At 43.4% G+C, this 26767-nt stretch overlaps 1 protein-coding gene across 12 annotated transcripts in view; it reads left to right on the forward strand.

Annotated features, from left to right (window-relative positions):
* RAPGEF2 (Rap guanine nucleotide exchange factor 2) overlaps positions 1–2050 on the forward strand; it is a 383922-nt gene extending 381872 nt beyond the window's left edge. For all 12 annotated transcript variants that reach the window (XM_077477128.1, XM_077477135.1, XM_077477136.1 and 9 more), the window contains one exon: positions 341–2050. In XM_077477128.1, coding sequence (XP_077333254.1) covers positions 341–366 — 26 coding nt within the window. In that variant the 3' untranslated portion in view covers positions 367–2050. The remainder of the gene's footprint in view (positions 1–340) is intronic.
* Positions 2051–26767: the final 24717 nt, after the last annotated feature.

The raw sequence follows: 26767 nt of genomic DNA on the forward strand, positions 1-26767 counted from the left end.
TGTTCCTTAGGAAATGGCTCCACACTAATCACCAGCAGCTCAAAGCAAATATGAAAAGACAAGAATGCTTCCAATAGTGCAGCGTACTAGTCTTGTATAATCCTCACAAACCCAACTTCATAAATTGCACTCACATTTATTCAAATATAAAAACAGCATGTACGGTAAAAATCCAGCAGGTCTCACGTAATAGCGTCACTTCCACAATCAGGCTCTACCTCTATGCGTTACGCCACCATCCTTATGGCTTCCTCTGGAGGGCAAGATTTATAAATAGTGGCACTTGAAAGCATCTAAATTGTTAATTCTTGATTTTTAATTGTATTTTCTATTATGGCAGATGATGAGCAAGTATCTGCGGTGTGAAGATGACATCTCACCCTGTGATAGGAGAAGCCGCCTTGAAAGGAGAGCACAAAAGGACATCCCATATGACTGTGGAGCCTGTGGACCTGTTTCCTCCTCTTCTGCCTTAAAGCAGCACTGGGATACATCAGACCCTCTGTCCCACTCCCTGGCATGTGAAATACTGTGAAAACATCATTCTGGCACTTTTTGTCCTTGGCAAAGCTGTGTTGCTTGAAACGGTGCAGGAAGCTGCCACCCAACGGTAGCTGGCTGGACCTTGCACATTATCATTCCAAACTCCACAACTACCACATCAGCAATGACCCCAACCCTGATTACACTCCCACATGCTGTGAGGGTGTCTTTATTTTTAAATACATTTTAACTTTTATTCACTTTCTTGGCTTTGTCTGCTGTTGTAGGCCAAGCTAGTCATGTGCTTCTATCAACCTTTTTTAACGTGAGCTGAGATTGCATTTCATAAACCTCTGTGCACAGATTCTTGAGATGGTTTAGCTTCGTTTACAGTCCCGTTTGTTACACTATGATACCTTTAATGCGCGAGGAGTCCTCTGCGGTAAAGGAGATGCACACTTTGCGCTCAGAGAGCTTATTTGTTACATCAGGATACTTACAGTGTTATTTCACACATAAGTTATGAATTATTTTTATGTTTATATAGAGATTTTTAATTCTGATAAAAGAACTGGATTATATTAAAGTGATGGCAGCTTGGGACTCTCAACAAATGCTATTAGTAGTTATTAAATACAAGCTCTCTCATTGCTCATCTGAAAACGGAAACCTCTTCATCCATCATAGTCATGTTTTTTTCTAGACCATCCATAATGACGCAGCACATTCATGTAGATGGGAGGCGGACTGGTCAGATTGGCCATTGTTGGACACTGCACTTGTAGAGAAGACCAACGTGTAGCATTTACCTGCTCACAGCTGCTATTGCACACCTCCATGACTCAGATCGCCATCTACTCCCTTTGCACAGACTCCGGATATCTGAAGGCTGCCAATCCGAGTTAAACTCCTGTGTGAGGAACTTGTGATCTTGGATTATTATGAATATTATTATTTTTTTTTTCCATTTGAGCTGAGCTGATCATATTGATCAGTGGTTAAACATATATATATATGTATGTATACAACTTTAAAGAAAACGATGAAACAGAATGCAGTGTTTTTTCACTGTTTATAATAACATCAGTGCTTTATTTAATGAATCTTTATCCTGTTACCATGGCTTTTGTCTACCTTACTACTTCACAATGTCAGTTATGCCTATGTAATTTTACATGTAACATACATTTATTTGCCAGCTTTTTTAATTTTATGTAGGCGATGGAGCTTGTGCATCTAAGCAGACAGAAGCCCAGCTCGGTGACACATTGCACAAACGTTCTCAGCATCATATAACGGTAGAATATAGGACCGCTAACCTCAGTTTGCTCTGTGATGTCAAGTGCAGAATGTACAACTAACTGTTGATTTCATCATGCTTTTGATACTACTTGTACCTGTATGTCTTTTAGAAAGACATTGGTAGAGTCTGTATCCTTTTGTATTTTTAATACAATAATTGTACATATTGGTTATATTTTTGTTGAAAATGGTAGAAATGTACTATGTTTATGCTTCTACATCCAGTTTGTATAAAGCTGGGAATTAAATAAATATAATAACAGAGTTTTATAGTCGATTCATTGACAAGTTATTTTTCTTTGACGTGACAAAGGCAAGGATCTTCTGTCAGGTTTGTATTGCTGTCTGTTGTCCCAATGAAGAGATCCCCCCCCCCCCCCCCCCCCACTTCCTATCCAGTGAAAATCAGAGATTGATTCTTTACCACTTGCAAAAAAGGCAATGTTCAAAAAATGAAAAATGTTTTAGATTGTTGGGCTGTAATCTGTATGCCTCCCATAATTGTTTTCACAAACTTTTTTTCCACCACTGGCTTTACAACACTTTATTTTAAAAACACTTTGCAAGTAATGCTGATGACAAAGGTGCGCTGGGATACATAGCAAGTTTTCAGAAGGCAGACTAAAAATGACGAAATTAAACCCCAGGACACCAAACTGGAGACTGGAGTAGGGGGGGTGAAAATGTATCAACACACACAACGAAAGTATTAATAAAAATAAAAAATATATAGTTGTTAGTACATAAAAAAAAAAATGTTTATTAAAACTTAGTCCAAATCAACGTGATAGATGTATATGAAAACACAGATTTAGAGCTCTAATTTCCATATCCTATGTTGAAAGATGCTCTCATACAGTCAGGGGTGAATATAGCCTTTAGTATCAAAATTAATAAAGGGTCTCGCATCCCAGGGTATGCAATTCCATTCCTTCAGCAGAGGAAATGACTGGCATGCAAAGGCTACCAAACACGCCAAACAATGGCAGCTCAAATTCTTTGATATGAAGGTTAATAATTCTAGCCGGCAGGTTGCCATATTCAGGTTGATTTAACAAAACTGGAGAGTGCAAAATCTGGTACAGCTCTGCATAAGAACCAATCAGCTTCCTGTTTTTTTTCTTTACTCGATTTCAGGGCATGCCTGTGTAAACTTCATGTCCTTGGACCTCAACTCACATCAAAATCGGACTAAAGTGGTACAGGGACTACTTTGAAGTCGGTGTGACTTGAAGTCGCACAGATATGAATGGTTATCATTGGGAATCATGGGGTACGATTTGTCATGCTACTCTGATGTCCAAAGTTGCAGGAAAAATCGCACAAGTGTGAAAGGGCCCTAATTAAACAAGCTGAAGTTAGAAGCTAATTAGCCACCATGCACATCTGCACCAGATTTTGCACTCCTACATTTAATAAATCAACCTTATTGTGTGCTCCTGTTCTGTATAACCTGAACACTGAAATTGTTTTGGCCTGCTAGTCTGTTATAAAATTTGGGACTGTGGAACATGGTTGGCTTGTGTTTTCTGCTTTAAAATAAGTCCATGCATTTTCAGCAAGTTCAAGTGCTGCAGGATCTGGAGCTTTCCTGATTAGAAAATGGATACTGATCAGGTGAGTATAACACATGCATCTGCTTTTCACCATGTTACATATTATGAATGTAACCTGGTCTTAAAATTGAACTTAGGCTTTCACATTGATCACTCTTCCGTTTTTGCAGAAGAAAAATGCATGACCGTTAAATCCTATGGAACTATTCACACTGGTCAGCTGTGGGTCCAGTGAGTTTTTGGTGCATTTTTTGAATCACGTTCTTTTTTCACAGGTGCAAATGCACTGGAAACGCGGCAAAGATGCAAATGCGTTTTTTTCCGCATTTTTGCAATGAGGCAGTGTGAAAGTAGCCTTAACCTTTCAGATTGACATAGACATAGACCTTTCAGATTGACATAGATTGTATCTCAATTTATCACTGTAGTATTTTCTTTTTAAACTGGTATAGTTACCATGATAAATATCTCATAGTGGAGTTGCGGCTTCTTATATTTCATGTTTTTCAACGTAGTTTTTTTCATTGTATTTTTATTAAAAAAATTTTGGTACCGTTTTTTGTTTTATATTTTCTTTTACATAAGGAATATAATTTGCACCAGTACGTTCTATTTTATTTGTCAATAATTGTTTACCTCACCAAGCTTCTACAATATTGTTTGTGTTTATTATCTTTGAACATTCAGTGTTCCTGGTCAAATGTTCACAAAACTTGACTTCAATCTCATGATTTTTTACTACCCTCTGAACAGTGTTTCTCCTTGTTCTCCTCAATAGTGGCAGGCATACAAGAAATGTTGTGATGCCTCTTGTGTTTCTGGATATGCTTGATATGGACCTGTGTAGAGAACACCTAGACTAAATTTTCCGCAAAGTTGAGAGAAGTATGGCCAAAGCTTTTTTTGGCCATACTTCTCTTCTTGACCCAGAATCCGCTAATAGTGGGCTTTAGCCTGATAGGCATCTGGCTCAGACTCTCAGCATGCGGCTCAGCCCAACGCTTCAGTGAGTGCAGAACTGGGGCAGAGCAGAGAGCAGTGACAGTCACCACTCTCCGCTCCAAGTGGACCGAGAACTGGGCGATCAGCTCTCATGTGACTGCTCAGTTCTCAGGCTTAGAACCAGCAGGGGACAGTTGCAGCATGGAGGCAAGAATCTTCTCCTTTAAAGCTTTAATTTCTTGATTTTCCTGATTTCACTAGGAGAATAAACTGTCATGCACCTCAGTACTCAACATGTCACTGTATCTCATAGATGTGCATTTATATTTGCTTATAAACCAAAAGATATAATGCATGAAAAATTGCATCAGTCACATTAACTCATTACCTTAGCTTTATCTAAAACCTGAGTTAAACCTAAATGGCTTTCCTATCCTAGCGCAAATAGCTCCTTTTTTTTATGGGAAAAATGCTTTCAAAATTCTTAACTGTGTTTAACCACTTCCTGACCTGCACACGCCGATGTACGTCGACAGAATGGCATGGACAGGCAAATGGGCGTACAGGTATGTCCCTTTAAATTTGCTGCCGTGCTATCGCAGATTAACCCCTACACTGCCACCTCCTGGTTAACCCCTTCACTGCCAGTGTCATTTACACAGGAATCAGTGCATTTGTATAGCACTGATTGCTGTATAAATGACAGTGGTCCCAAAAATGTCCACCATAATGTCACAGTTACTATAAAAATCACTGATTACTGGCATTACTAGTAAAAAAAAAAATTATCAATAAAAATGCCATAAAATTATCCCATTTTTTGTAAACGCTATAACTTTTGCGCAAACCAATCAATAATCGCTTATTGTGACTTTTTTTTTTTTTTTTTAAAACAAAAATATGTAGAAGAATACGTGTCAGCTGTAAACGTGTAAACTGAGGGAATGTAAAAAATAAGTGTTTTTTTCAAGTGTCCCTCTTTTTTTGTTTATAGCACAAAAAATAAAAACCACAGGAATGATCAAATACCACCAAAAGAAAGCTCTATTTGTGAGGAAAAAAGGACGTCAATTTTGTTTGGGAGCCACGTGGCACGACTGCGCAATTGTCAGTTAAAGCGACGCAGTGCCGAATTGCAAAAAGTGGTCTGGTCTTTGGCCAGCAAAATGGTCCAGGGCTTAAGTGGTTAATAACACAGCACTTCCCCAAGCTAACTGTTCCTCTAAATTCCTGGGATCACTCATCTCCCTATCAACTTTCTCAAGTCCTCCCAAACAATCATGTACCCTCCATTTCATCATGCCATGGCTTTCAAATATAGGCGTCATGCACACCGTGCATCCGTTCAGCCCCTCTGAAAAACAGTACTAACAGGACAAAAGCTGCTTTAAAAATACGGTAAATGCTGCGTATTGCATGCACCTTTTTAGCATTCAGGCGTGTCAAGAATTTGAGCATTAATTGATATTAACTTATTCTGGCCATTGGGATGCATTTACACTGAACCGATAGACACATCTACTGGTTTTTCTGCTCTTCAACATCTCTTCTGAATGTGCCTTTGGTGGGATTTTTTCTCAGCCTGTAAATTCCTGTGTGTGCATGGACACATTGGCTTTTTCTCTTATATTCACCGACTGACACAGCTCCTCTCTTAGCCATTGGGTTGTTACGCCACCTTTAGGCGAAGACTAGGCATAACATGTTATGAAAAACACAGAACTTTTAGTTCCACCCAAGGGGCGGGCCCTTGGGTAACAACCGCCCAGCCTGCTATGCAGTTCTCAGTTTTATTTTGCCTAGTGAAGGAGAAGGACCTAGGAACCCTGCAGGCCCATCGGTCCGGAATTTTTTCTGAGGAAGCTTTTTGCGCAAGACTATAGATCCTGTGATCTGCTATCAACAGCCGGCTGGGTGACAGGCTGGATACTCTTATCCTTGTAGTCTCCCCAGCCTGGCCAGCGAGCGTCTGCAGGCCAGAGTTACGCGCTGGGTCAGCCATGACATACCTCAGCTCCAGAGGTGGTTGTTGAGCTTTAATGCTCCGGGGCACACATATGACCGGGCTACTGATGTCTGCGTCACAGTGTGCCATGGCCAGCATCCACCCCATACTGATCAGAGAGTGGGTCTGTGATGGAATGTCTCCCAGCTCTGCAGGACAGGCAAGTACAGCTCTCCGTGCCTCAATGGGGTTGAGCATCTGGGCATTCCCTGGGAGGTCGATTCGGGGGTCCCTCACCTCCCTCTCTTCTCTCCCTGTCCCTACCCCCCTCCCTGTGGGGGATGCATGTGACTGCGCAGCGGTGTGTGTCATGCGCAGGGGCTCTCCGGGGGGGCTCTCACCTGGGGGGTGGGCTGCGCTGGCTGGCTGTGCCCTGATGTGTGTGTTTCTCTCCCTGGGGGTGTCTGAGAGGCTGTGTCTGTGATCCTTACAGCGCTGTTCACCGCCATTTTCTGTCATTGTCCCTCATGGTTTTTCAGTGTTCATTGCCCATCTTAGGTGAGGGCAAGGAGCACCATGCTCTCTTGTAGCTGGCGGCCATTTTCCCTGTGGTTTTTTCCTTTATACTGAATGCTTGGTGGCCATTTTCTGGTAGCCCGAGCATGTTTTTTGGTCAGTCTCTAGGAGCAGCATGCTTTCGTGTAGTCCGGCGGCCATTTTCTCTGTGTTTATGTCCTTATACTGGATGCTTGGCGGCCATTTTCTTTGAGTCTGAGCACACTGTAGATCGGTTTCAGCACCATAAGCAGCAGCTCTGGATGACACAGTGTGATTTCCTCTGCACCTGGGAGCTGACAAGGAACACAGTCACTACTTGCTGGACAGCGCAGAACCAGTCAGGGTGGTGAGTCCTGCGGGAAAGAGCCCCTCAGCCAGCAATAGTTAGGACGGTGGGACCATCACTGTCCTAAGTCTCCATCAGGTGGCAGACAGGGTAGGGTCAGCATTGCTTCAGAAAATGGTGTTTCTTCCCCCCGAAATCCAGGCAATTGCAACCGGTTCGCCGCAGAATGTGCAGTGCCCTTGGACGCTTTGTCGGCGGTCCTCAATACGTTCGTTGCCAAAGATGGAGGCAGTGCGTGGGCGCAAAGGTGCTAAGAAGCTGCCCCTGCCCCCCCCCCCCGTCCTCTTGGGAGAGCTCTGATGCAGACTCAGGCCCTGCTGAGGCTGGTGACCCCTGCTCTGTCGTTTCAGATGACACTGACCAGGACTGTTCGGACAGTGACTCTGAGTCCCTGTCCGGGTCCGTGCACGACAAAGCACTTGTTGGAGCACTTATCACAGCTGTGCATTATACCCTGAAGATTCAGGAGCCAGCAGATCCTTCTGCTGATGTAGTGGGCCCTTTTGGTTCCCGTAAGCCAGCTCGTTCACCTAAGGTGTTCCCGTATCTGACCGCAATGGACCTTTTTGGTCCCCAAATACATGGCGGTGCATTACCCCTTTGTGCAGAGCCTTCTCAAAAAGTGGTTGGTTCCTCCGATCGTGGACCCCCCAGTATCCAGGTTAAACAAAGTAACCACGATCCCGGTAGAAGGGACTCCTGCATTTAAGGATCCCAGGACAGAAAGGCCGAGGCAGTGGCTCGTTCCTTGTTTACGGTTGTGGGGTTAACCATGCGACCAATACTGGCATCCACACTTGTGTCGCTGACACCGAGTGGGCAAAACTGTTGCACTGCGAATTGAGAGAGCAACAGGCTTCTCCTGTCTGCGTGGAACTAGCAGACAAACTAGTGCAAGGCCTTAAGTACGTTTGTGACCCGGCCCTGGATACCCTCCCTCTATTATCCAGGGCTTCAGTGTCAGCAGTGGTGCTGAGGTGCCTAATTTGATTAAAATGCTGGTCTGCTGACCAGGCATCCAAAAAAGCCCTGACGGATCTTCCCTTCCTTGGCGACTGGCTCTTTGGAGCCTCTTTGGATGACATTTTTAAAAATGCCACAGGTGGTAAGAGTACTCTACTCCCACAGGCCAGGAAGGCTAAGGAGCCACATCGTCTGATCAGGATCCAGTCAGACAACACCACGGCTGTGGCAAACGTCAATCACCAAGGAGGAACAAGAAGCTCGGTCACTCACATACTTCGGTGGGCAGAGCGACATGTACCGGCCCTGTCGGCCATTTACATCCCGGGAGTGGAGACCTGGCAGGCGGACTATCTAAGTCGCCAGATGCTGGACCCAGGAGAATGGGCATTGCAACCGGAGGTGTTCAGGCTACTGTGCCTGCGGTGGGGCACACCAGACATGGATCTTCTGGTCTCAATCGGAAGGTGCCGAGATTCGTGTCCAGGGCAAGAGATCCGTGGGCAGACGCATCAGACACGCTGGTGGCTCCATAGGATCAGTACCAGCTGATCTATGCCTTTCCTCCACTAAAACTATTACCACATCTGCTTCGCAGAGTGGAGGCCGAGGGGATCACAGTAATACTCATTGCCCCAGATTGGCCCCAGCGTCCCTGGTACATAGACCTCTAGTGCGCCTGGTGGCAGATGCTCCCTGGCAACTGCAGTTGCGAGAAGACCTTCTGTCTCAAGGTCCGATTCTCCATTCTGCTTTACCACCGCTGGTTTTAACGGCATGGCTATTGAGAGCCAGGTGTTGAGGAACCGGGATCTTTTGGATTTGGTGATCCCAACCATGCTGAGAGCTCGGAAATCTTCTCGGAAGATATATCATCGTACCTGGAAGGCCTACATCTCCATGTGTGAGGAGAAAGGATGGTTCCGCACTCCTTTCCAGGGTCCTGCTGTTTCTTCAGAAAGGAGTAGACCAGAAACTGGCTTTGAGCACCATTAAGGGACAAATATCAGTCCTTTTTCAGCGACCCCTGACATCTCACTCTCTAATGAGCACTTTTGTTTAAGGGGTGCGGCTTGTAGTTCCTCCAGTTCGTCCACTGTTACCCCCGTGGGATCTGAACCTGGTGTTATCGGCGCTACAAAAACCACCTTTTGAAAATATCAGAGAGATCCCTCTTTTGACTCTTTCCCAGAAAGTGGTCTTTCTAGTGGCCATTACATCAGCCAGGAGGGTTTCGGAACTGACGGCCTTGTCCTGCAAGTTACCCTATCTGGTTATCCACAGATAACCGCGTCCGCAACCTTCTTTTCTGCCGAAGGTGGTCTTGGCGTTTCACATCAATGAAGACATTGTGTTACCATCTCTATGTCCTAAGCTGACGCATCCTAAGGAGGTGGCCCTTCATTCACTGAACATGGTTCGGGCTCTGAGGGTGTATTTGTCTGTCACAGCTCCCTTCCGGAAGTCAGACTCGCTGTTTGTTTCGGTGGCTGGTCCAAAGAAAGGCATGGCGGTCTTGGCCACCAGGTGAATCAGGTAGAATGTGTAAAGCGGTGACCTGGTCGTCTGTTCACACTTTTACAAAGTTCCACAAGGTAGATGTCAGTGCATCGGCTGATGCCTGATTTGGCCACAAAGTTTTGTAGGCGGCTGTATAGTTGCAATTGCAAATGCAATTTTTTTCCTGATTTTTGGGTAAAAACGCAGTACCTTTAAGTTAATGCGCTGTTGCATTCATTACCGCAGTTTTGGTGAGGTTTTGAGGGTAGTGCCTCTCTGTTAAGGAACACTGTTTTTTGTGGTGGTGTTTTTCCACACACTGTCATTTTTGGGGGTAAAGTTATACTACTTGCCATGGTGGATGAAGTTTTTATGCTGTTTTCCCACCTCTCATTTTGTCACTGCTTGGGGACGTCCCAATGGCTAAGAGAGGAGCTGTGTCAGTCGGTGAATATAAGAGAAAATTAGATTTTTTTGTACTCACTGTAAAATCCTTTTCTCTGTAATTCACAGACTGACACCCGCCCCTCCTATTTTTCTTTACGTTGTACTGCTTGTTGACGTACTGAGAGCTGCATGGCAGGCCGGGGGGTTGTCAACTAAGGGATCGCCCCCTGAGCGGAACTAAAAGTTCTGTTTTTCATAACATGTTATGCCTAGTCTTCTCCTAAAGGTGGCGTAACAACCCAATGGCTAAGAGAGGAGCTGTGTCAATCGGTGAGTTACAGAGAAAAGGATTTTACAGTGAGTACAAAAAATCCTATTTTTTCAGCCTGTAAAAGCATCTCTATGTAAGCCTAACACTAAAAGTGGCATTTGTTAAGCCTAGTCTGCATAAGGCAATATAGTTACTTAAAAGGAACTTGATCTCCCTAAAATAATCAATTGTGTGTCATTGTCCTAACCACTTCAGCTCCAAAAGGTTTACCGCCCTTCAAGACCAGGCCATTTTTTGTGGTACGGCACTGCGCTATTTAACTGACAATTGCGCGGTCATGCGACGCTATACACAAATAAAATGTGTGTCTTTTTTTTCCCCACAAATAGACCTTTCTTTTGGTGGTATTTGATCACCTCTGCAGATTTTATTTTTTGTGCTTTAAACATAAAAACCCCGACAATTTTGACAAAAATATATATATATATATTTTTGTACTTTCTGCTATAAAACATGCCCAATATTTTGTTTTGTTTTTTAATCTAATTTCTTTATCAAGTCAGGCCAATATGTATTCTGCTACATCTTTTTAGTAAAAAAAAAAACCCCAATGAGAGTATATGGATTGGTTTGCGCAAAATAGCATTTACAAACTATGGGATATTTTTTCATTTTTTTTCTTTTTACTAGTAATGGTGGCAAACAGCAACTTGTATAGCAGGACTGCGATATTGCGGTAGACATATCAGACACTAACTGACACTTTTTGGGGACCAGTGACACTAATACAGTGATTAGTGCTAAAAAATATGCACTCACTGTACTAATGACACTACCAGGGAAGGGGTTAAATATGTGCCCAAGATGTGCTTACTCGCTGGGGGGGGGGGGGGGGGGTGCTTTGATTAGGGAAAGGCAGCGATCTGTGTTCCTGCTTAGCGGAAACACAGGATCAGTGCCTTCCCTATTAACAGAACAACAATCGGCCTTGTTTACATAAGCAGATTGTTGTTCTACCTGTGTCCTGTCTACCCGCTGCTGGGCTCCCACTATGTAGAATCACAGCGTGAGCAGGTTACTGGCAGCACACGTGCTCCCCAGACCTGGAAGTGTCCGATCATGGACTAGGTGAGCCGCTCTGCGCAGTATATGTATGGTTGGCAGTCCGCAAGTGGTTAAACTTGCCAGGGCAGACATCCCTCTCTACTAGTATTCACAACAGGCTCCTTCATTGGCTGAAAAAATTACTGAAATGGTTGCCATAATGAGCCTGGACAATGTAATGGTGAAAGTGTATGATATGCAAGAGAGAGGTTCATCCAAACTTGTTATGAAATTTGTTATGTTCAACCATATTTGGGACACAGGTCCTTTTATTCCCCTTCTACTTCAGCCAGTTTTTCTTTAATTCATGCTATTTCTTTCTCTCTCCCTTTTTCCCTCTTTTTCTGTCTGCTATCAGTTTTCTCTTTCTTAGTACCATTCACACCATCAGTGGATGGCAGAAACAACACCTTAAAGCAAGGGTCGCCAACTTTCTAAACAATGGGCCGTCATTGGTTTCATTGGGCCCCATTGTTGCTGTCATTCGTAGGAAATGTGCCCCAGCATTGGTGTTATTGGTAGGAATTGTGCCCTGTCATTGGATTAATTTGGCCTCATTGTTTGTGTCATTGGTAGGACATGTGCCCCATCATTGGTGTTAATGGTAGGAATTGTGCCCTGTCATTGGTTTTATTGGGTCCCATTGTTGGTATCATTGGGAGGAACTGTGCCCCATCATTCATGTCATTGGTAGGAGAAGTGCCCCATCGTTCCTATCGTTGGGAGGAAATGTCCGTTCATTGGTGTCAGTGAATAAAATACCATCCCAAGGGCTGGATAAAAGCAAGCAAAGGGCCGCAGTTTGGGGACCACTGCCGTAACCACCTTCAGACCGGACCATTTTGCTGGTAAATGACCAGAGGTCTTTTTACAATTTGGCACTGCGCTGCTTTAACTGGTAATTGCGCGGTCATGCAATGTTGTACCCAAACAAAATTTGTGTCCTTTTCTTCCCACAAATAGAGCTTTCTTTTGATGGTATTTGATTGCCTCTGCGATTTTTATTTTTTGCGATATAAACGTAAAAAGACCGCAAATTTTGAAAAAAAATGATATTATTCTACTTTTTGTTATTAGAAAAATCCAATAAACTCAATTTTAGTCATACATTTAGGCCAAAATGTATTCAGCCACATGTCTTTGGTAAAAAAAAAGTCAATAATTGTATATTTATTGGTTTGTGCAAAAGTTGTCACATCTACAAACTAAGGTACGTTTTCTGGAATTTACACAGCTTTTAGTTTACGACTGCCTATCTCATTTCTTGAGGTGCTAAAATGGCAGGGCAGTACAAAACCCCCCCAAATGACCCCATTTTGGAAAGTAGACACCCTAAGGAAATTGATAAGTGGCATGTTGAGCCCATTGAATATTTTATTTTTTTGCCTCAAGCGATTGAATAATGACAAAAAATAATTTTTTATTTTTTTTTACACAAAGTTGTCACTAAATGATATATTGCTCACACATGCTATGGGCATATGTGAAATGACACCCCAAAATAAATTCTGCTGCTTCTCCTGAGTACGGGGATACCACATATGTGGGACTTTTTGGGAGCCTAGCCGCGTACGGGGCCCCGAAAACCAAGCACCGCCTTCAGGCTTTCTAAGGGCGTTACAGTTTTGAAGGCCATAAAATGCCAAGATGGCACAAACCCCCCCCAAATGACCCCATTTTGGAAAGTAGACACCCCTAAATTTAGGGGTACACTAGTGAGACTAGGTAATAAATGGCGGGTGCCCTGAAACTATAAAAAAAAATAACTAACCAACCAGCGTCACCTGTAACAGTTATATGGTGATCACTGGTGAAAGGGTTAACTAGGGGGCAATCAGGGGGCTTTATGCGGTAGTATATGGGGGTCCCTGGCGCTATAAAAAGCTGCGGCGAACCTAAATACCTACCTGCCTAACTAGCGTCACCTGTGACACTAATACAGTGATCAGAAAAACGATCGCTTATTAGGCTGGGTTCACACTGGAGCGATGTGGGAACGCCACGAATGCGCGGCGGGTTCCCGCATCACATGCCTCCCGGCGGCAGTTCACACTGCCCTATGCGAACTGCTGGGAGTGTCAGTGAAATGTTAATGACACCCCCAGATCAGTTCGCATATCGCAGTGCGATCTGCAAACTCGGATCGCATGGTGTGAACACCCATGCGATCCGATTCTGCTGCGGACCAAAAAAAGGGTCCCGTGCGAGTTTGCGGCGGGTGCGACACGAATTCAGCCATACTATCTGTATGGCTGAACTCGAATCGCACAGAGATCAGATGTGATTTGCACTGCAGTGCGGTGCGAATCACATCCGTTCTCATAAACCGCTGCAATGTGAACCCAGCCTTAGTGACACTGGCGACGGGGGGGGATGACGGGGTTAAACCTTTATTGGGGGGTTAGGGGGGTACCTTAGAACTAAAGGGGGCTAACCCTAACTGCCCTAACAGTTATTACAGTCACAAATGACACCCGCCGGTTGATCAGGGGGTTAAACCTTTATTAGGTAATAAATGGCGGGTGCCCTGAAACTATAAAAAAATAACTAACCAACCAGCGTCACCTGTAACAGTTATATGGTGATCACTGGTGAAAGGGTTAACTAGGGGGAAATCAGGGGGCTTTATGCGGTAGTATATGGGGGTCCCTGGCGCTATAAAAAGCTGCGGCGAACCTAAATACCTACCTGCCTAACTAGCGTCACCTGTGACACTAATACAGCGATCAGAAAAATGATCGCTTATTAGGCTGGGTTCACACTGGAGTGATGCGGGAACACCATGAATCCGCGGCGGGTTCCCGCATCGCATGCCTCCCGGCGGCAGTTCACACTGCCCTATGCGAACTGCTGGGAGTGTCAGTGAAATGTTAATGACACCAGATCAGTTCGCATATCGCAGTGCGATCTGCAAACTCGGATCGCATGGTGTGAACACCCATGCGATCCGATTCTGCTGCGGGCCAAAAAAAGGGTCCCGTGCGAATTTGCGGCGGGTGCGACACGAATTCAGCCATACTATCTGTATGGTTGAACTCGAATCGCACAGAGATCGGATGTGATTTGCACTGCAGTGCGGTGCGAATCACATTCGTTCTCATAAACCGCTGCAATGTGAACCCAGCCTTAGTGACACTGGCGAGGGGGGGTGATCACGGGGTTAAACCTTTATTGGGGGGGTTAGGGGGGCACATTAGAACTAAAGGGGGCTAACCCTAACTGCCCTAACAGTTATTACAGTCACAAATGACACCAATGCAAAAAAAAAAAAAAAAAGCAATTGGTGTCACTGTGACTGGGGGGGCAGGGGTAATTGGGGGGTGATCGGGGGGTAAAGGGGGGGTGTGAGTGTGCCTAGCATGTTCTACTGTGTAGTGTAGTGCTTGTGCAACTCACCGATGCTCTCTCCTCGGTGCCGGAACGAAAAATACCGACACGGAGGAGAGAATACATCACTTCCTCTCCTGTGTTTACATTACAGGAGAGGAAGTGATGTCACGGGACATTTTCATTCGTCGGGAGCGATCGCGAGGGGGTGGCCATAAATGAATGGCCGTCCCCTCGTCCGGGATCGCTCCCGAACGAATACCGACCGCCGCAGGCACCGGGCGGGGGCCCGATCGGGCCCCCGACCGGCGGGCAGGCAAGGACGTACATGTAAGCCCTTATGCCTGCCCGTGCCATTCTGTCGACGTACATCGTCGTGCGGCGGTCGGCAAGTGGTTAAAGGATAAGTTCACCTTTTAAGAAAATGTAATAAATGCATATTTTTTTTGCAGGAAAAAAATGTGCATTTATTATTTTTTGTTTCTGGAGCCTCTAAAGCATTGCACCAATGATCAGCAGATCACTAGTGCCATGCAGGTCTCCTGCAGATCTGTCAGTGTATATGTACATCCCGTACAGGTAACCAGGTACAATCTGACAGGATGAGAGAATGAACCACTATAGCACCATGCTAGTTCATTGAAAAATACAAGCCCACAGCCGCAAAGGCTGCCGGACCTTGTAGTATTCCAGTCACAGAACACTGAATAAGTGATGCAGCTGGGCGGCCCAGAACCCTGCTGGCTGTCAGATCGGGGGGGGGGGGGGCACAATTTGCAGGGGGCTGGTCCTTTCCTAACATGCTACACCCTGAATATGGATGTACCGTTACAAAAGGTGAACTTATCCTTTAAGCAACAGTATTTACTTTTACTGTTGTTCTCCACAATGTACCCATACATCGCAGGGGTATTTCTGGGTTTACAGGCGCATGCCCCCTGCTGCTGTGCTGTGGTTAAGCACAGCACAAGTTTGTCAGCACGTTCACAGCCGATGATTTTGGCTGTGAACATGCTGATGGCTGTGATCAACCACAGTACATACTATACTGAGTTTAGGAAGATAAGCCAGCCAGCCTGTGAGTAAAATCAGCACACATACACTTGCTAGGCACACATTTAACCCCTTGATTGCCCTCCTGGTCATCCCTGGCACCCATCCAGTGTAATTCGTACAGCGACGGTGTACAGTGTCACTAGGAACATCAGTTATTAGCCCACCACATTTTAAAAGTCACACTATAATTTGCTGATCACCGCCATTATTAGTATAGTGTCTGTCCGGGTCAGTATCCTGTCACGGTCAGAACTATACTAGTGTCCCCAAAAATGCATATGCTAACAGGATTAGCCCCAATCACTGCCAGTACTTGCGTTTATCCCCCCCCTCAAGTACAGTGTCAGCATAATTTTTGTGATCACTGCCACCTTAGCCACAAAACTGCAGTGTTAGCTAGATCAAGCCTACTAGCACTAGCCGTTCATTTTATTTCTAATGTGCACACAGTCCCTGATTGCTAGCCAGGAACTCTTTATTTTTTATTTTATTTTTTTCAAAGTCACCACTAAGTACCTGTAAAGTTAGTGGCCAAAATGTAAAAAAAAAAAAAAAAAAGGTACACTAGTAAGGAGGTTTGTAGGATTCTGAGCATGACAGATGAGAGCAATGGGGAGGCCTCACTGTCAAAATCAGGCACAGATTATGAACCTATAGAAAGCAGTGGCACCCTGACAGCTAGCTTGGACATTGTTGAAGAGGTTGCTCCAAAAATCAGCCCCTTGAATTTTTGACCTGTTTTCACAGAAGATAATAATTTGATTGTTGACCAAAGTCATGTTTATGCCCTACAGTACACTAACCCTAACCCCAATCCATAGCTTGCCAAGCCATTCAAGTGGAAGCCATCAGTTTCTGAATGTAAAAACCTTTTTTTTTTTGGACCTAACCCTTAAAGGAGTTCTATGTCCTATGCATTAAGTGAAAAAATCTTTTGTGTGTAGCAGCCACCCCAGCACCCCCTAATTACTTACCCGAGCCGCATCTCTCTCCAGCGATGTCCACGAATGTCGAAGTCGTCCTCTTGATTAGCTGAGACACAGCAGCCATGCCATTGGCTCCTGAGGCTGTCAATCAAAGTCGGTCAGCCAATAGGGAGATAGGGGTGGGGCCTTGTTGGGCCCAGTGTCTGAATGGACACACGTAGCTTTGACTCTGCTCCAGTGCCCCCATAGGAAGCTGCTGACTCTGGGGCACTTGATAGGAGGGAGGGGCTAAGAGCAGCAAAGAGGGACCCAAGAAGAGGAGGATCCAGGCTGCTGTGTGTAAAACCAACTGCACAGAGGAGGCAAGTATAACATGTTTGTTATTTTAAAAAAAAAAAAACGAGCTGTTACAATCACAACATGGACATTACAAAAAAGAATGCATTGCAGTCATACTGTATTGGTCCACAGACCCAGTTCATCATAGGCCTGTTATCTGCTACAATGGCCTGGAAAAGATATGCAATAATAACGCATTTTAGTGACCCTGACTATGATCGCCTCCACAAAATTTGGCCCTCATAAATTACCTGTCCTAGAAATTTGTTGATGTGTATACACCAACAAAACATCATAGGCTATACATGCCACTTTAGAATTCATGAGGAAAAAAAAGTCAAGTGGCGCCCCCCAGATGCCCAGACTACATGAGCAGCAGTGGTAAGATAGTGACTTGTTGTCACCCTTGTTTTGTAGAGGGTACCATTTGTACGTTGACAACATTTATGCAAGTGTGCTACTTTTTTTTAGATGTTAGTCCCTTGCTGTGGAACTATATGAACTAATCAAAGGGGCTACCCCCACCAGCTCATTAACACCCAACTTAGAAAGGGGGAGAAAGCCTGCTTGTGGAATGAAGAACTACTAGCAGTAAAATGAAAGAATAAATATGATGTATTTGTCCTGTCTTCCATTTACCCAGACGTGATGGTCCAAATTAACACAGCGCCTGGTGTAGTTGAAAAGCCTTTTTGTGTCTACGACTATAATTTAAATATAGGAAGTGTACACTTCAATGATCAGATGTTGAATTTGTATTTAACCTCCCACAGAGCTAGACACTGGCACAAAAAAGTGTCTGTATATTTATTTCAATTGACACAATACAATTTGTTATTTAAAAAGCTGCTGTAAGACCTGGATCCTTCTAAAATTTTAGAAAATTATCATCTCATCACGTTTGTATAGAGAAGGTGCTGTGGCCCAAAGCCCAAGTCCAGATGCAGTTAGCGGGCTGCTTGAGAGGCATTTTCCAGATGTCCTCCAACCTACCCCCAAATTTTGTGTCTGTGGTAAACGCGGAATAATGCTTGACACCTGTTTTTGTTTTGTTTTTTGTCCCTCCAGTCATGACCAACCTGGCTTCTGCAGCAAGAACTGCTTCTGTCACTACCACATTGTAGCAAACTATTAGCACAGAAGTAGTACAGCATTAATACTAGGGTACAGCATGGCACAGTATAGGGGTCAACACAATTTTGCACAAGTAGTCAGTAGCGATCAGCCCACGGTTTGAGTCGAACATCGGCGTTCGTTTGTTCTAAAACGAACCAAACATATGGGGCGTTCACTGGAAATTTGAGCACCGCGGAACGTCCCATAATGCTCACGTTGCTGTATGATGATTGGCCAAAGCATGCACCTGACCTGCATGCTTTGGTCAATCACAGCGCACTCTGCTGAGAGAGCCATAGGGCAGGGTGCCTTTAGCCAATCATGGCTCAGGGGGACAAAGTCCACACCCCACACTATATAAGGCTGCTTACATAGGGGCCATGTGTGGATGGAGATGGATTGAGCTAGATTAGGCAGGCAGGTTAGTTAGTGGCAGTGTATATGATTTTATATATATATATTTTTTTTTTCAATTTTTCAGGCAGTGTATTTGAGATTATATATATATATATATATATATATATATATATATATATATATATATATATATATATATATATATATATATAAATCCGGCATTCACTGTAGCCTATATATTCAGTGTATACTCCATATTCAGTCAATGCAGGCAGTGTGGTTTATATAACAGTGTATTGAAGTGGTTAAGGGGAACCCTGTGCCAAAAATTTTTTTTTTTTTTTTAAATGGCTTGGGGGTCCCCCCAAAATCCATACCAGGCCCTTCTGGTCTAGTATAGATTTTAAGGGGAACCCTTTGCCAAAATAAAAAAAATGGTGTAGGGGTTCCCCCAAAATCCATACCAGACCCTTATCTGAGTATGCAACCTGGCAGGCTGCAGGAAAAGGGGGCGAGACAGGCCACATCCCCCAAAGCACCTTGTCCCCATGTTGATGGGGACAAGGGCCTCATCCCCACAACCACTGGCCATATGTACCCACCATACCCATAGGGGGGTGGGATCTGGGGGGCCCCCTTGTTAAAGCCCCCTGCCCGCAGACCCCCACAACCACCGGGCAAGGGTTGTGGGAATGAGGCTCTTGTCTCCATCAACATGGGAAAAAGGTGCTTTGGGGGACCCCAAAGCACCCTCCTCATGTTGAAGGCATGTGGCCTGGCCTTGCATATAAGCCTTTGGAATTAACATTTTAGATTTTTTACATTCGTGTTCCATAGACTTTAACAGTGTTCACATGTTCGCACACATTTTTTGTCTGTTCGCATGTTCTGGTGCGAAGCGAACCGGAGGATGTTTGGCTCATCCTTAGTAGTCATTAAACTGTCAATCACATTTTGAGAGACCCTAAAATCAAAGCCTGGAAAGGTTATTGTTTTGAAAAGGTAAGTTACAAAAAAATATTGTTTTATTGAGTAAAGCCTCATGCACACGAGACGCAGTTAAACGTGTGTTCAGATGCAGTTGGACACTTTTTTCAACTGCCCCTGAACTCATTCAATGTTATCCTATGTGTCCATGCACACAGTCTCGTTTTTTGCCATTTTTATGCAGTTGCGTTTAACCTCGTTTTTCCAGAAGCAAAAAAATGGGTTCAGACGCAAAAATTTCCAAGTTTCAGACACGAAACGTGCGTTTTGCGTTTATATGCGTTTTTAACCACTTTCAGACCGGACCAATTTGCTGGTCAAAGACCAGACCACTTTTTGCCATTCGGCACTGCGTCGCTTTAACTGACAATTGCGCGGTCGTGCGACGTGGCTCCCAAACAAAATTGACGTCCTTTTTTTCCCACAAATAGAGCTTTCTTTTGGTGGTATTTGATCACCCCTGCGGTTTTTATTTTTTGCGCTATAAACAAAAATAGAGCGATAATTTTGAAAGAAAAGCATTATTTTTTACTTTTTGTAATAATAAATATCCCCCAAAAATATATAAAAAAACATTTTTTTCCCTCAGTTTAGGCCGATACGTATTCTTCTACATATTTTTGGTAAAAAAAATCGCAATAAGCGATTATTGATTGGTTTGCGCAAAAGTTATAGCGTTTACAAAATAGGGATAGTTTTATAGCATTTTTATTAATTATTTTTTACTATTTTTTTTTTTTACTAGTAATGGCGGCGATCTGCGATTTTTATTGTGACTGCGACATTGTGGGGGACCCATCGGACATTTTTGACACATTTTTGGGACCATTGTCATTTATACAGTAATCACTGCTATATAAATGCAGTGATTCCTGTGTAAATGACACTGGCAGTGAAAGGGTTAACCAGTGGGTGGCAGTGTAGGGGTTAAGTGTTCCTAGGGGTGTGTTACTAACAGTGGGGGGGTTGGGCTTTCATTTAGTGTACACTGATCTCTGCTCCAATCACATGGAGCAGAGATCAGCGTCACTAGTTGCTAGGCAGAATGGAAAAATGTTGTTTACACAGCATTTCCTCCATTCGGCCGCTCCGTGAGACGATCGTGGGGATGCCCGCGGCGATCGAGTCCCACGACCGGACTCACGGGGGTACCGACCAGCGCGGGAGCGCGCCGCCGGCGGCGCGCTCCCGATGGCACGGCGGCATCGAATATTGGACGTACATGTACGCCAATATGCCTGCCCGTGCCATTCTGTCGACGTACATCCTCGTGCGCTGGTCGGGAAGTGGTTAAAGGAACCCAATTTTTTGGACCTGAAAACTCAGAAATATGATCTGAGAATGACATTTTGTGACCCGACTTTGGGGGCCCATATCTTGGGGCCAATTATTGCCAGGAACCCCAAATTTGGTATACTGATACTGTGGATCTAGCACTACAACATATCCAAATTTGAGGTTCCCGTCACCAAGTAACCCCGAGATAGGGGGCCCCAAAGTCGGGTCGCAAAATGTCATGCACTTTTCTGCATCAGAGAATGACATTTTGTGACCCGACTTTGGGGGCCCATATCTTGGGGCCAATTATTGCCAGGAACCCCAATGTCATGTCATGCACTTTTCTGCATCAGAGATACATGGCCTCAAAGTCAACTGTGACCATCTGTGGCAATGTAATTTGGTCATTAGGGTTGGGTGTTATAGTAAGTGGTTATCCATTAGGGTTAGGGTTATTGTTTAGGATTAAGGGTTGGATTAGGGTTTGGGTTGTTTAGGGTTAGTGTAAGGGATAGGGTTAGCTGTTAGGGGTAGGGTTAGTGTTAGTGGTTAGTGTTAGGATGAATGGTTAGGATTCTGGATATTTTAATAAGGCATTAAAAAATATTATACTACCATATACAGCAGCAAAGAATTAAAATATATTAATCAATACATATTTCACGATAAAAATATAAAACATGTATGTGCAGCTGCGTACCTACCCCTAAAAGGTTTTTAATTTTAGCCGGATGTCCATTGTCACATTTGATCTGCTCTTAGAAAAAGTACAACCTGATCTGACATTCGTGGACACCAATATGAGAAACAGTGTGTCACCAGAGGAACTGCTGTTGGTAACGATCAGGTATGTGTATATATTTATAAAATATATTTATCTATAGATGTACAGATTATTTTTTTTCTCTGTCCTTTATTTTAAAAAAAATAATGTCTATTTATAGCAAATTATCCAATTTTTTTAAATATCTAAAATTTTCTTGTGGCAATTTTTAACATGTTAAAAATATATTAAAAAATTGGCCAAATAAATTTAAAATAATTATAAAAAATCGAATTAACATAGATTTGCTTTTAAATAAAACAATTTGAAACTAGAAAAAATGAATAAAAACATATATTAAGATTAAAAAATAAATAATTAACTATTTTAATATTGTTTTATATGAAAAATAATGAAAACACGTTAAAAATTGCCACAAGAAAATTTTAGACATTTTAAAAAATTGGATAATTTGCTATAAATAGACATTATTTTAAAAAAAAATAAAGGACAGAGAAAAAAATTAATCTGTACATCTATAGATAAATATATTTTATAAATATATACACATACCTGATCGTTACCAACAGACGTTCCTCTGGTGACACACGGTTTCTCATATTGGTGTCCACGAATGTCAGACCAGGTCGTACTTTTTCTAAGAGCAGATCAAATGTGACAATGGACATCTGGCTAAAATTAAAAAAACTTGGGGTAGGTACGCAGCTGCACATACATGTTTGTGGAATATCCAACGGACATTCGCTGTCCCATCAACGGATGGGTCCAATATCGACGAGCTCTGACTGTGGACCTCTCACGAAATTTGCGACGACGTTGCTGTCTCATCAAGAGCAACATCAGGAGCATTTCCTGACATATATTCTATATGGGATCCATTTCAAAATATATACCACAGAAAGAGGGGCAAATGCAAGTTTACAACTGCTCTCTATGCTGCTGCTGCTCACTCTGATCAAAATAGCAGAAATAGTTAAAAAAAACATGCTTTGAGAGCTTGGGGAGGGTCTACATGATGTTATCTTTATAAACGCTTATAAACGCAAACGCGTCTAAACGCGGCATGCAAACGTGGCAAAACGCGCGTTTCTAAACGCACGTTTCAGCTTTTTTGAGCAGAGTTTTCACCTGCGTCTCGTGTGCATGAGGCCTTAATGTTGTTTGCGTTGCAGGAATGCCAATTAGCTGCAGCATATCTGTGTATTCTGAGAGCAGAAGGATGCTGCTCTCGGTATACATATGTCAGTGCCTGCAGTGTTGCAGGGGGAGATTTCTCCATCTGCAGTTAATTGAAAATCAGTGGCCATGTTAGGGTGAACAAAAAATTGTGGATACATTTTTGAGGTGCCTACTCAGCCAAGAAATTATGCTCAAACATTTATAAAAACGTATACATTTTTTAATATGCTGACTAATGCAGGCACGCCAAAGCATAGGCGGATAGTCCCTTGAAATAACAGAAAATAATTAAAATCCACATAAATCCATATCAATACATTAACAAAATATGACCCCTTAATTGCAGTATCACCCTCATCCACAGTGATTATATAGCCCTCAATACCTCTGGGGGTAGATTGAACAACTACCTACTGTATATTAATCAACATTGTTAATGAATTGATACAGAATAGCACTGTGGAGGGGCTGCAGTATCCCAATAGATTTTGCAGATATGCTTCTTCAGGAGAGGGGTGATACACATTAATTGGTGAAGAAAGAAAACAAAATGTATTTTTGTATTTTCTTTTTTAATTTTTTGAAAACTTTGAGACAAAAATTAGATCTGCAAAATACTCAACATGCCTCTTATCAAATACCTTAGACTGTATACTTTCCAAAAAGGATCATTTTGGAGTGTTTGTACTATAACTGACATTTGAGGGCATCAAAAATAGTAACAAAATCAAGTTATGCCCTTTGAAAGCCTGAAGGTGCTGATTGGATTTTGGGCACCTGTAAATGGCTAGGCCCCCAAAAAGTCTTAAACATGAAGTCAAAACAGAATGTGTTTTGGGATGTAATGCCACATATACCCATGGTGTGTGTAAAAAATATCTTAGTAAAGTGAAAACTTTGTGTAAAAAGATTTTTTTTTTCCATTTTCCAAAAACTTGTGGCAAAGCATAAGATATTCCAAAGACTCAACATGCCTCTCAGCACATACCTTGGGGTGTCTATTTTCCAAAAGGGGGGGGGGGGGTGTTTATACTGTTATGGCATTTTCAGGCCTTCTGAAAACGCAGTAGGTACTCTGGAAATCCAATGCGTAATTAACTCCCCTTGTAAGCATGAGGGTGCTCATTAGATTTTGGGGACCAGTACACGACTAGGCTGCCAAAAAGTCTCTCTCATGTGGTATCCCCATACTCGAGAGAAGTAGCAGAATGTGTTTTGGGGTGTAATTCCACATACTGTATACCCATTGCTTATGTGAGAAATATCTCATTAAAGTGACAACTTTGTGTAAAAACAATAAAATAAACATCTTGTGACAAAAATTAGTCTTCCATGGACTCAACATGCCTATCAGCACATACCTTGTATGTAGCACTGTAATGCCACATACACACTATCGAATTGTCCGAACAATTGTGAATTGTGAACTCAGTCCGCCGGACCACAGTACGCCGGAAAATTTGATCGCGTGTGGGCTCCAGCGGACTTAGAAAGTAGTTTTGACTCAAAATTTGTCCGCCGGACTTGGCTTTCACCGGACAATCCATTCATCAGTGTGCTAGTCCGCCGGAGAATGACGCATGCTCTGAAGCAAGTATGAGAAGGGAAGCTATTGGCTACTGGCTATTGAACTTCCTTTTTCTAGTCCCGTCGTACGTGCTGTACGTCATCGCGTTAGAAATCACCGGACTTTTGGAGCATCAGTGTGTGGCCACGTCCATTCATTATAAAGTCCGGCGCATTGTTTGCCGGACCAATTCCTCCAGACAATTCGATCGTGTGTACGTGGCATTAGAGAATAAATTGTATGAAAAAATCACCATGAAATAAAACATACAAATATTGCTCTCACATTTATAAGTGCCCCACCTTGGCACCAATATATCCAGCTTGTGTATAATAGAAAGCATATAACGCCAAGGTTTTACTCGATAATGGAGCTAGCGTGCGTTTCAGAGACATGGGATTATAGGCCACAGACATTCAACCCAATGCTTACTCCAGATACAATCAAAATAAAAATAACCAACCAAGTTTGGTAAATAATGGCCACGGCACTTTATTGGTTTTAAAACATAAAAATAAATTAACCATATATATCATAACTTTAATGAAACCAACAAACTGTGTAACTGCTTAGTTTTCAGAACTCAAGCAGCATTACCTCATTATATCATGGAAATAAAACGCCCCCCCTTCGACATACAAGGTGACCCGACTGCATAATAGTGCACGTGACTGGGGAGGGAGGGAGTTCTTCCTTGCCGGGAAAAGGGGGATTCCCAGCCCAGCCAGCGCCTTGTAAGGGCTTCCCAGCTTCCAACACCTTCTGCCGCATCCCATTGGCTGGCTGCTGATCCCAGATTTAAAGCTGCAGTACATTTATTTTTTTATTAATAAACTTTGCCTATTAACAAACTGTATACCTCATGTTAACACCCTAGAGCAGTGTTTTTCAACTCCAGTCCTCAAGGCGCCCCAACAGGTCATGTTTTCAGGATTTCCATTGATTTGCACAGGTGATTTGATCAGTTTTACAGCTTTAGTAATTACCACAGCCATTTCATCTGAGGGAAATCCTTAAAACATGACCTGTTGGGGCGCCCCGAGGACTGGAGTTGAGAAACACTGCCCTAGAGCATGTGGTGGCCACAATCCCAAGTAACTGGGCTCCTATTCTGCCCCCTTTTCCATGGGATTTGGCAAATAATGACCACAGCACTTTATTGGTTTTAAAACATGAAAATAAATCAACTATATATTCTTTTATTATTAACCATCAAACATCATAAATTTAATGAAACCAACAAACTGTGTAACTGCTTCGTTTTCAGAACTCAAGCAGCATTATCTCATATCATGGAAATAAAACGCCCCACAAGCCAGGCTTCAGCATCAAGCCCAGCCCCATCCCAAAACCGCGGCCTGTTCAATCCCATACGGCAATCCCAGATTGAAAATGTCGAGACCCACATCTGAGAGGTGGATTCCATCCTGCCTGTACAACCCTTGAAAACCACCCTCCAGATCTACGTGTCAGTATGACAGCCCGCCCAGTTTAGGCATAAACTTTTCAGCCCTATTTATGCGCTACCTCACCTTTTCCATGACTTTCCTCTGCAGAGAGGACAGCCAGCAAAGGCGATCGATAATTTCTGAAAATACTATGATCCTACCTGGAGAAGTGAGAGTGAAATGATGGAGATCCCTCTGGATCATAAAAAGCAAATCCAAGGTTCTGACATTGCCCCAGTCATTCCCTCCCACATGCAATATTGAAACATCTGGCTTAGGCCAACATTGACATAACCTGCATAAATGGAAATAAAGTTGATGCCCCTGCAGGCCTCTCACTCCCTTCCAATATACCTGAAAGTATTTCAGATGTAGAGACAAATTTGTACAATACCTACGTAAGGCCGCTCTTTTATGCACCCAATAAATAAATGAGTGCCCCAGAATCCAAACTGTACAAGGCAGACCTGAGGGATTTAAACAAGCAGGTTAGGTCTAACGTATAATTTAAAGCAAATGGATTTCCACCTCCCTATGCCCTTAATAGCCGACTAGTGATGGACGAACTTCCGACGGGACGTTTCGCGAACGCGAAATGCGAACGGACCCAAACGTTCGCGAAACCGACCGTTCGCCGCGGGCCCCATTGACTTCAATGGGAGGCGAACTTTGCAAACCTTCATGTCGAATTTGCGGCCACGTGGTAATTATTAGGGGGTAAAACGTAGTCCCACCATCTGGACAATGACATAATACATGTATGAGGTGAATTTGGGATCGATAACTACAAGCATTTTTATTTTATTTGGGAAATTGTTCTAACAATTCAGGACTATGGAGCTAATGAAGGCAATGGAGGAGAGGGAAGGTCAGGGACCAGGGTAGGCAAAGAAGAGGGTGCAGGAGATGATCACCAGCAGCGTGACATACCGGAATGACACATGCACCGTGATAGAGGCATCTGACAGCAGCACCGTAATACAGAGCACTGACAGCAGCACCGTGACATACAGCGCTGACAGCAGCACCGTGACATACAGCGCTGA

The sequence above is a fragment of the Lithobates pipiens genome, unplaced genomic scaffold (genome assembly GCF_037356315.1).
Source record: "Lithobates pipiens isolate NorthernLeopardFrog02 unplaced genomic scaffold, aLitPip1_a1.2 Scaffold_13, whole genome shotgun sequence".
NCBI lineage: Eukaryota > Metazoa > Chordata > Amphibia > Anura > Ranidae > Lithobates > Lithobates pipiens.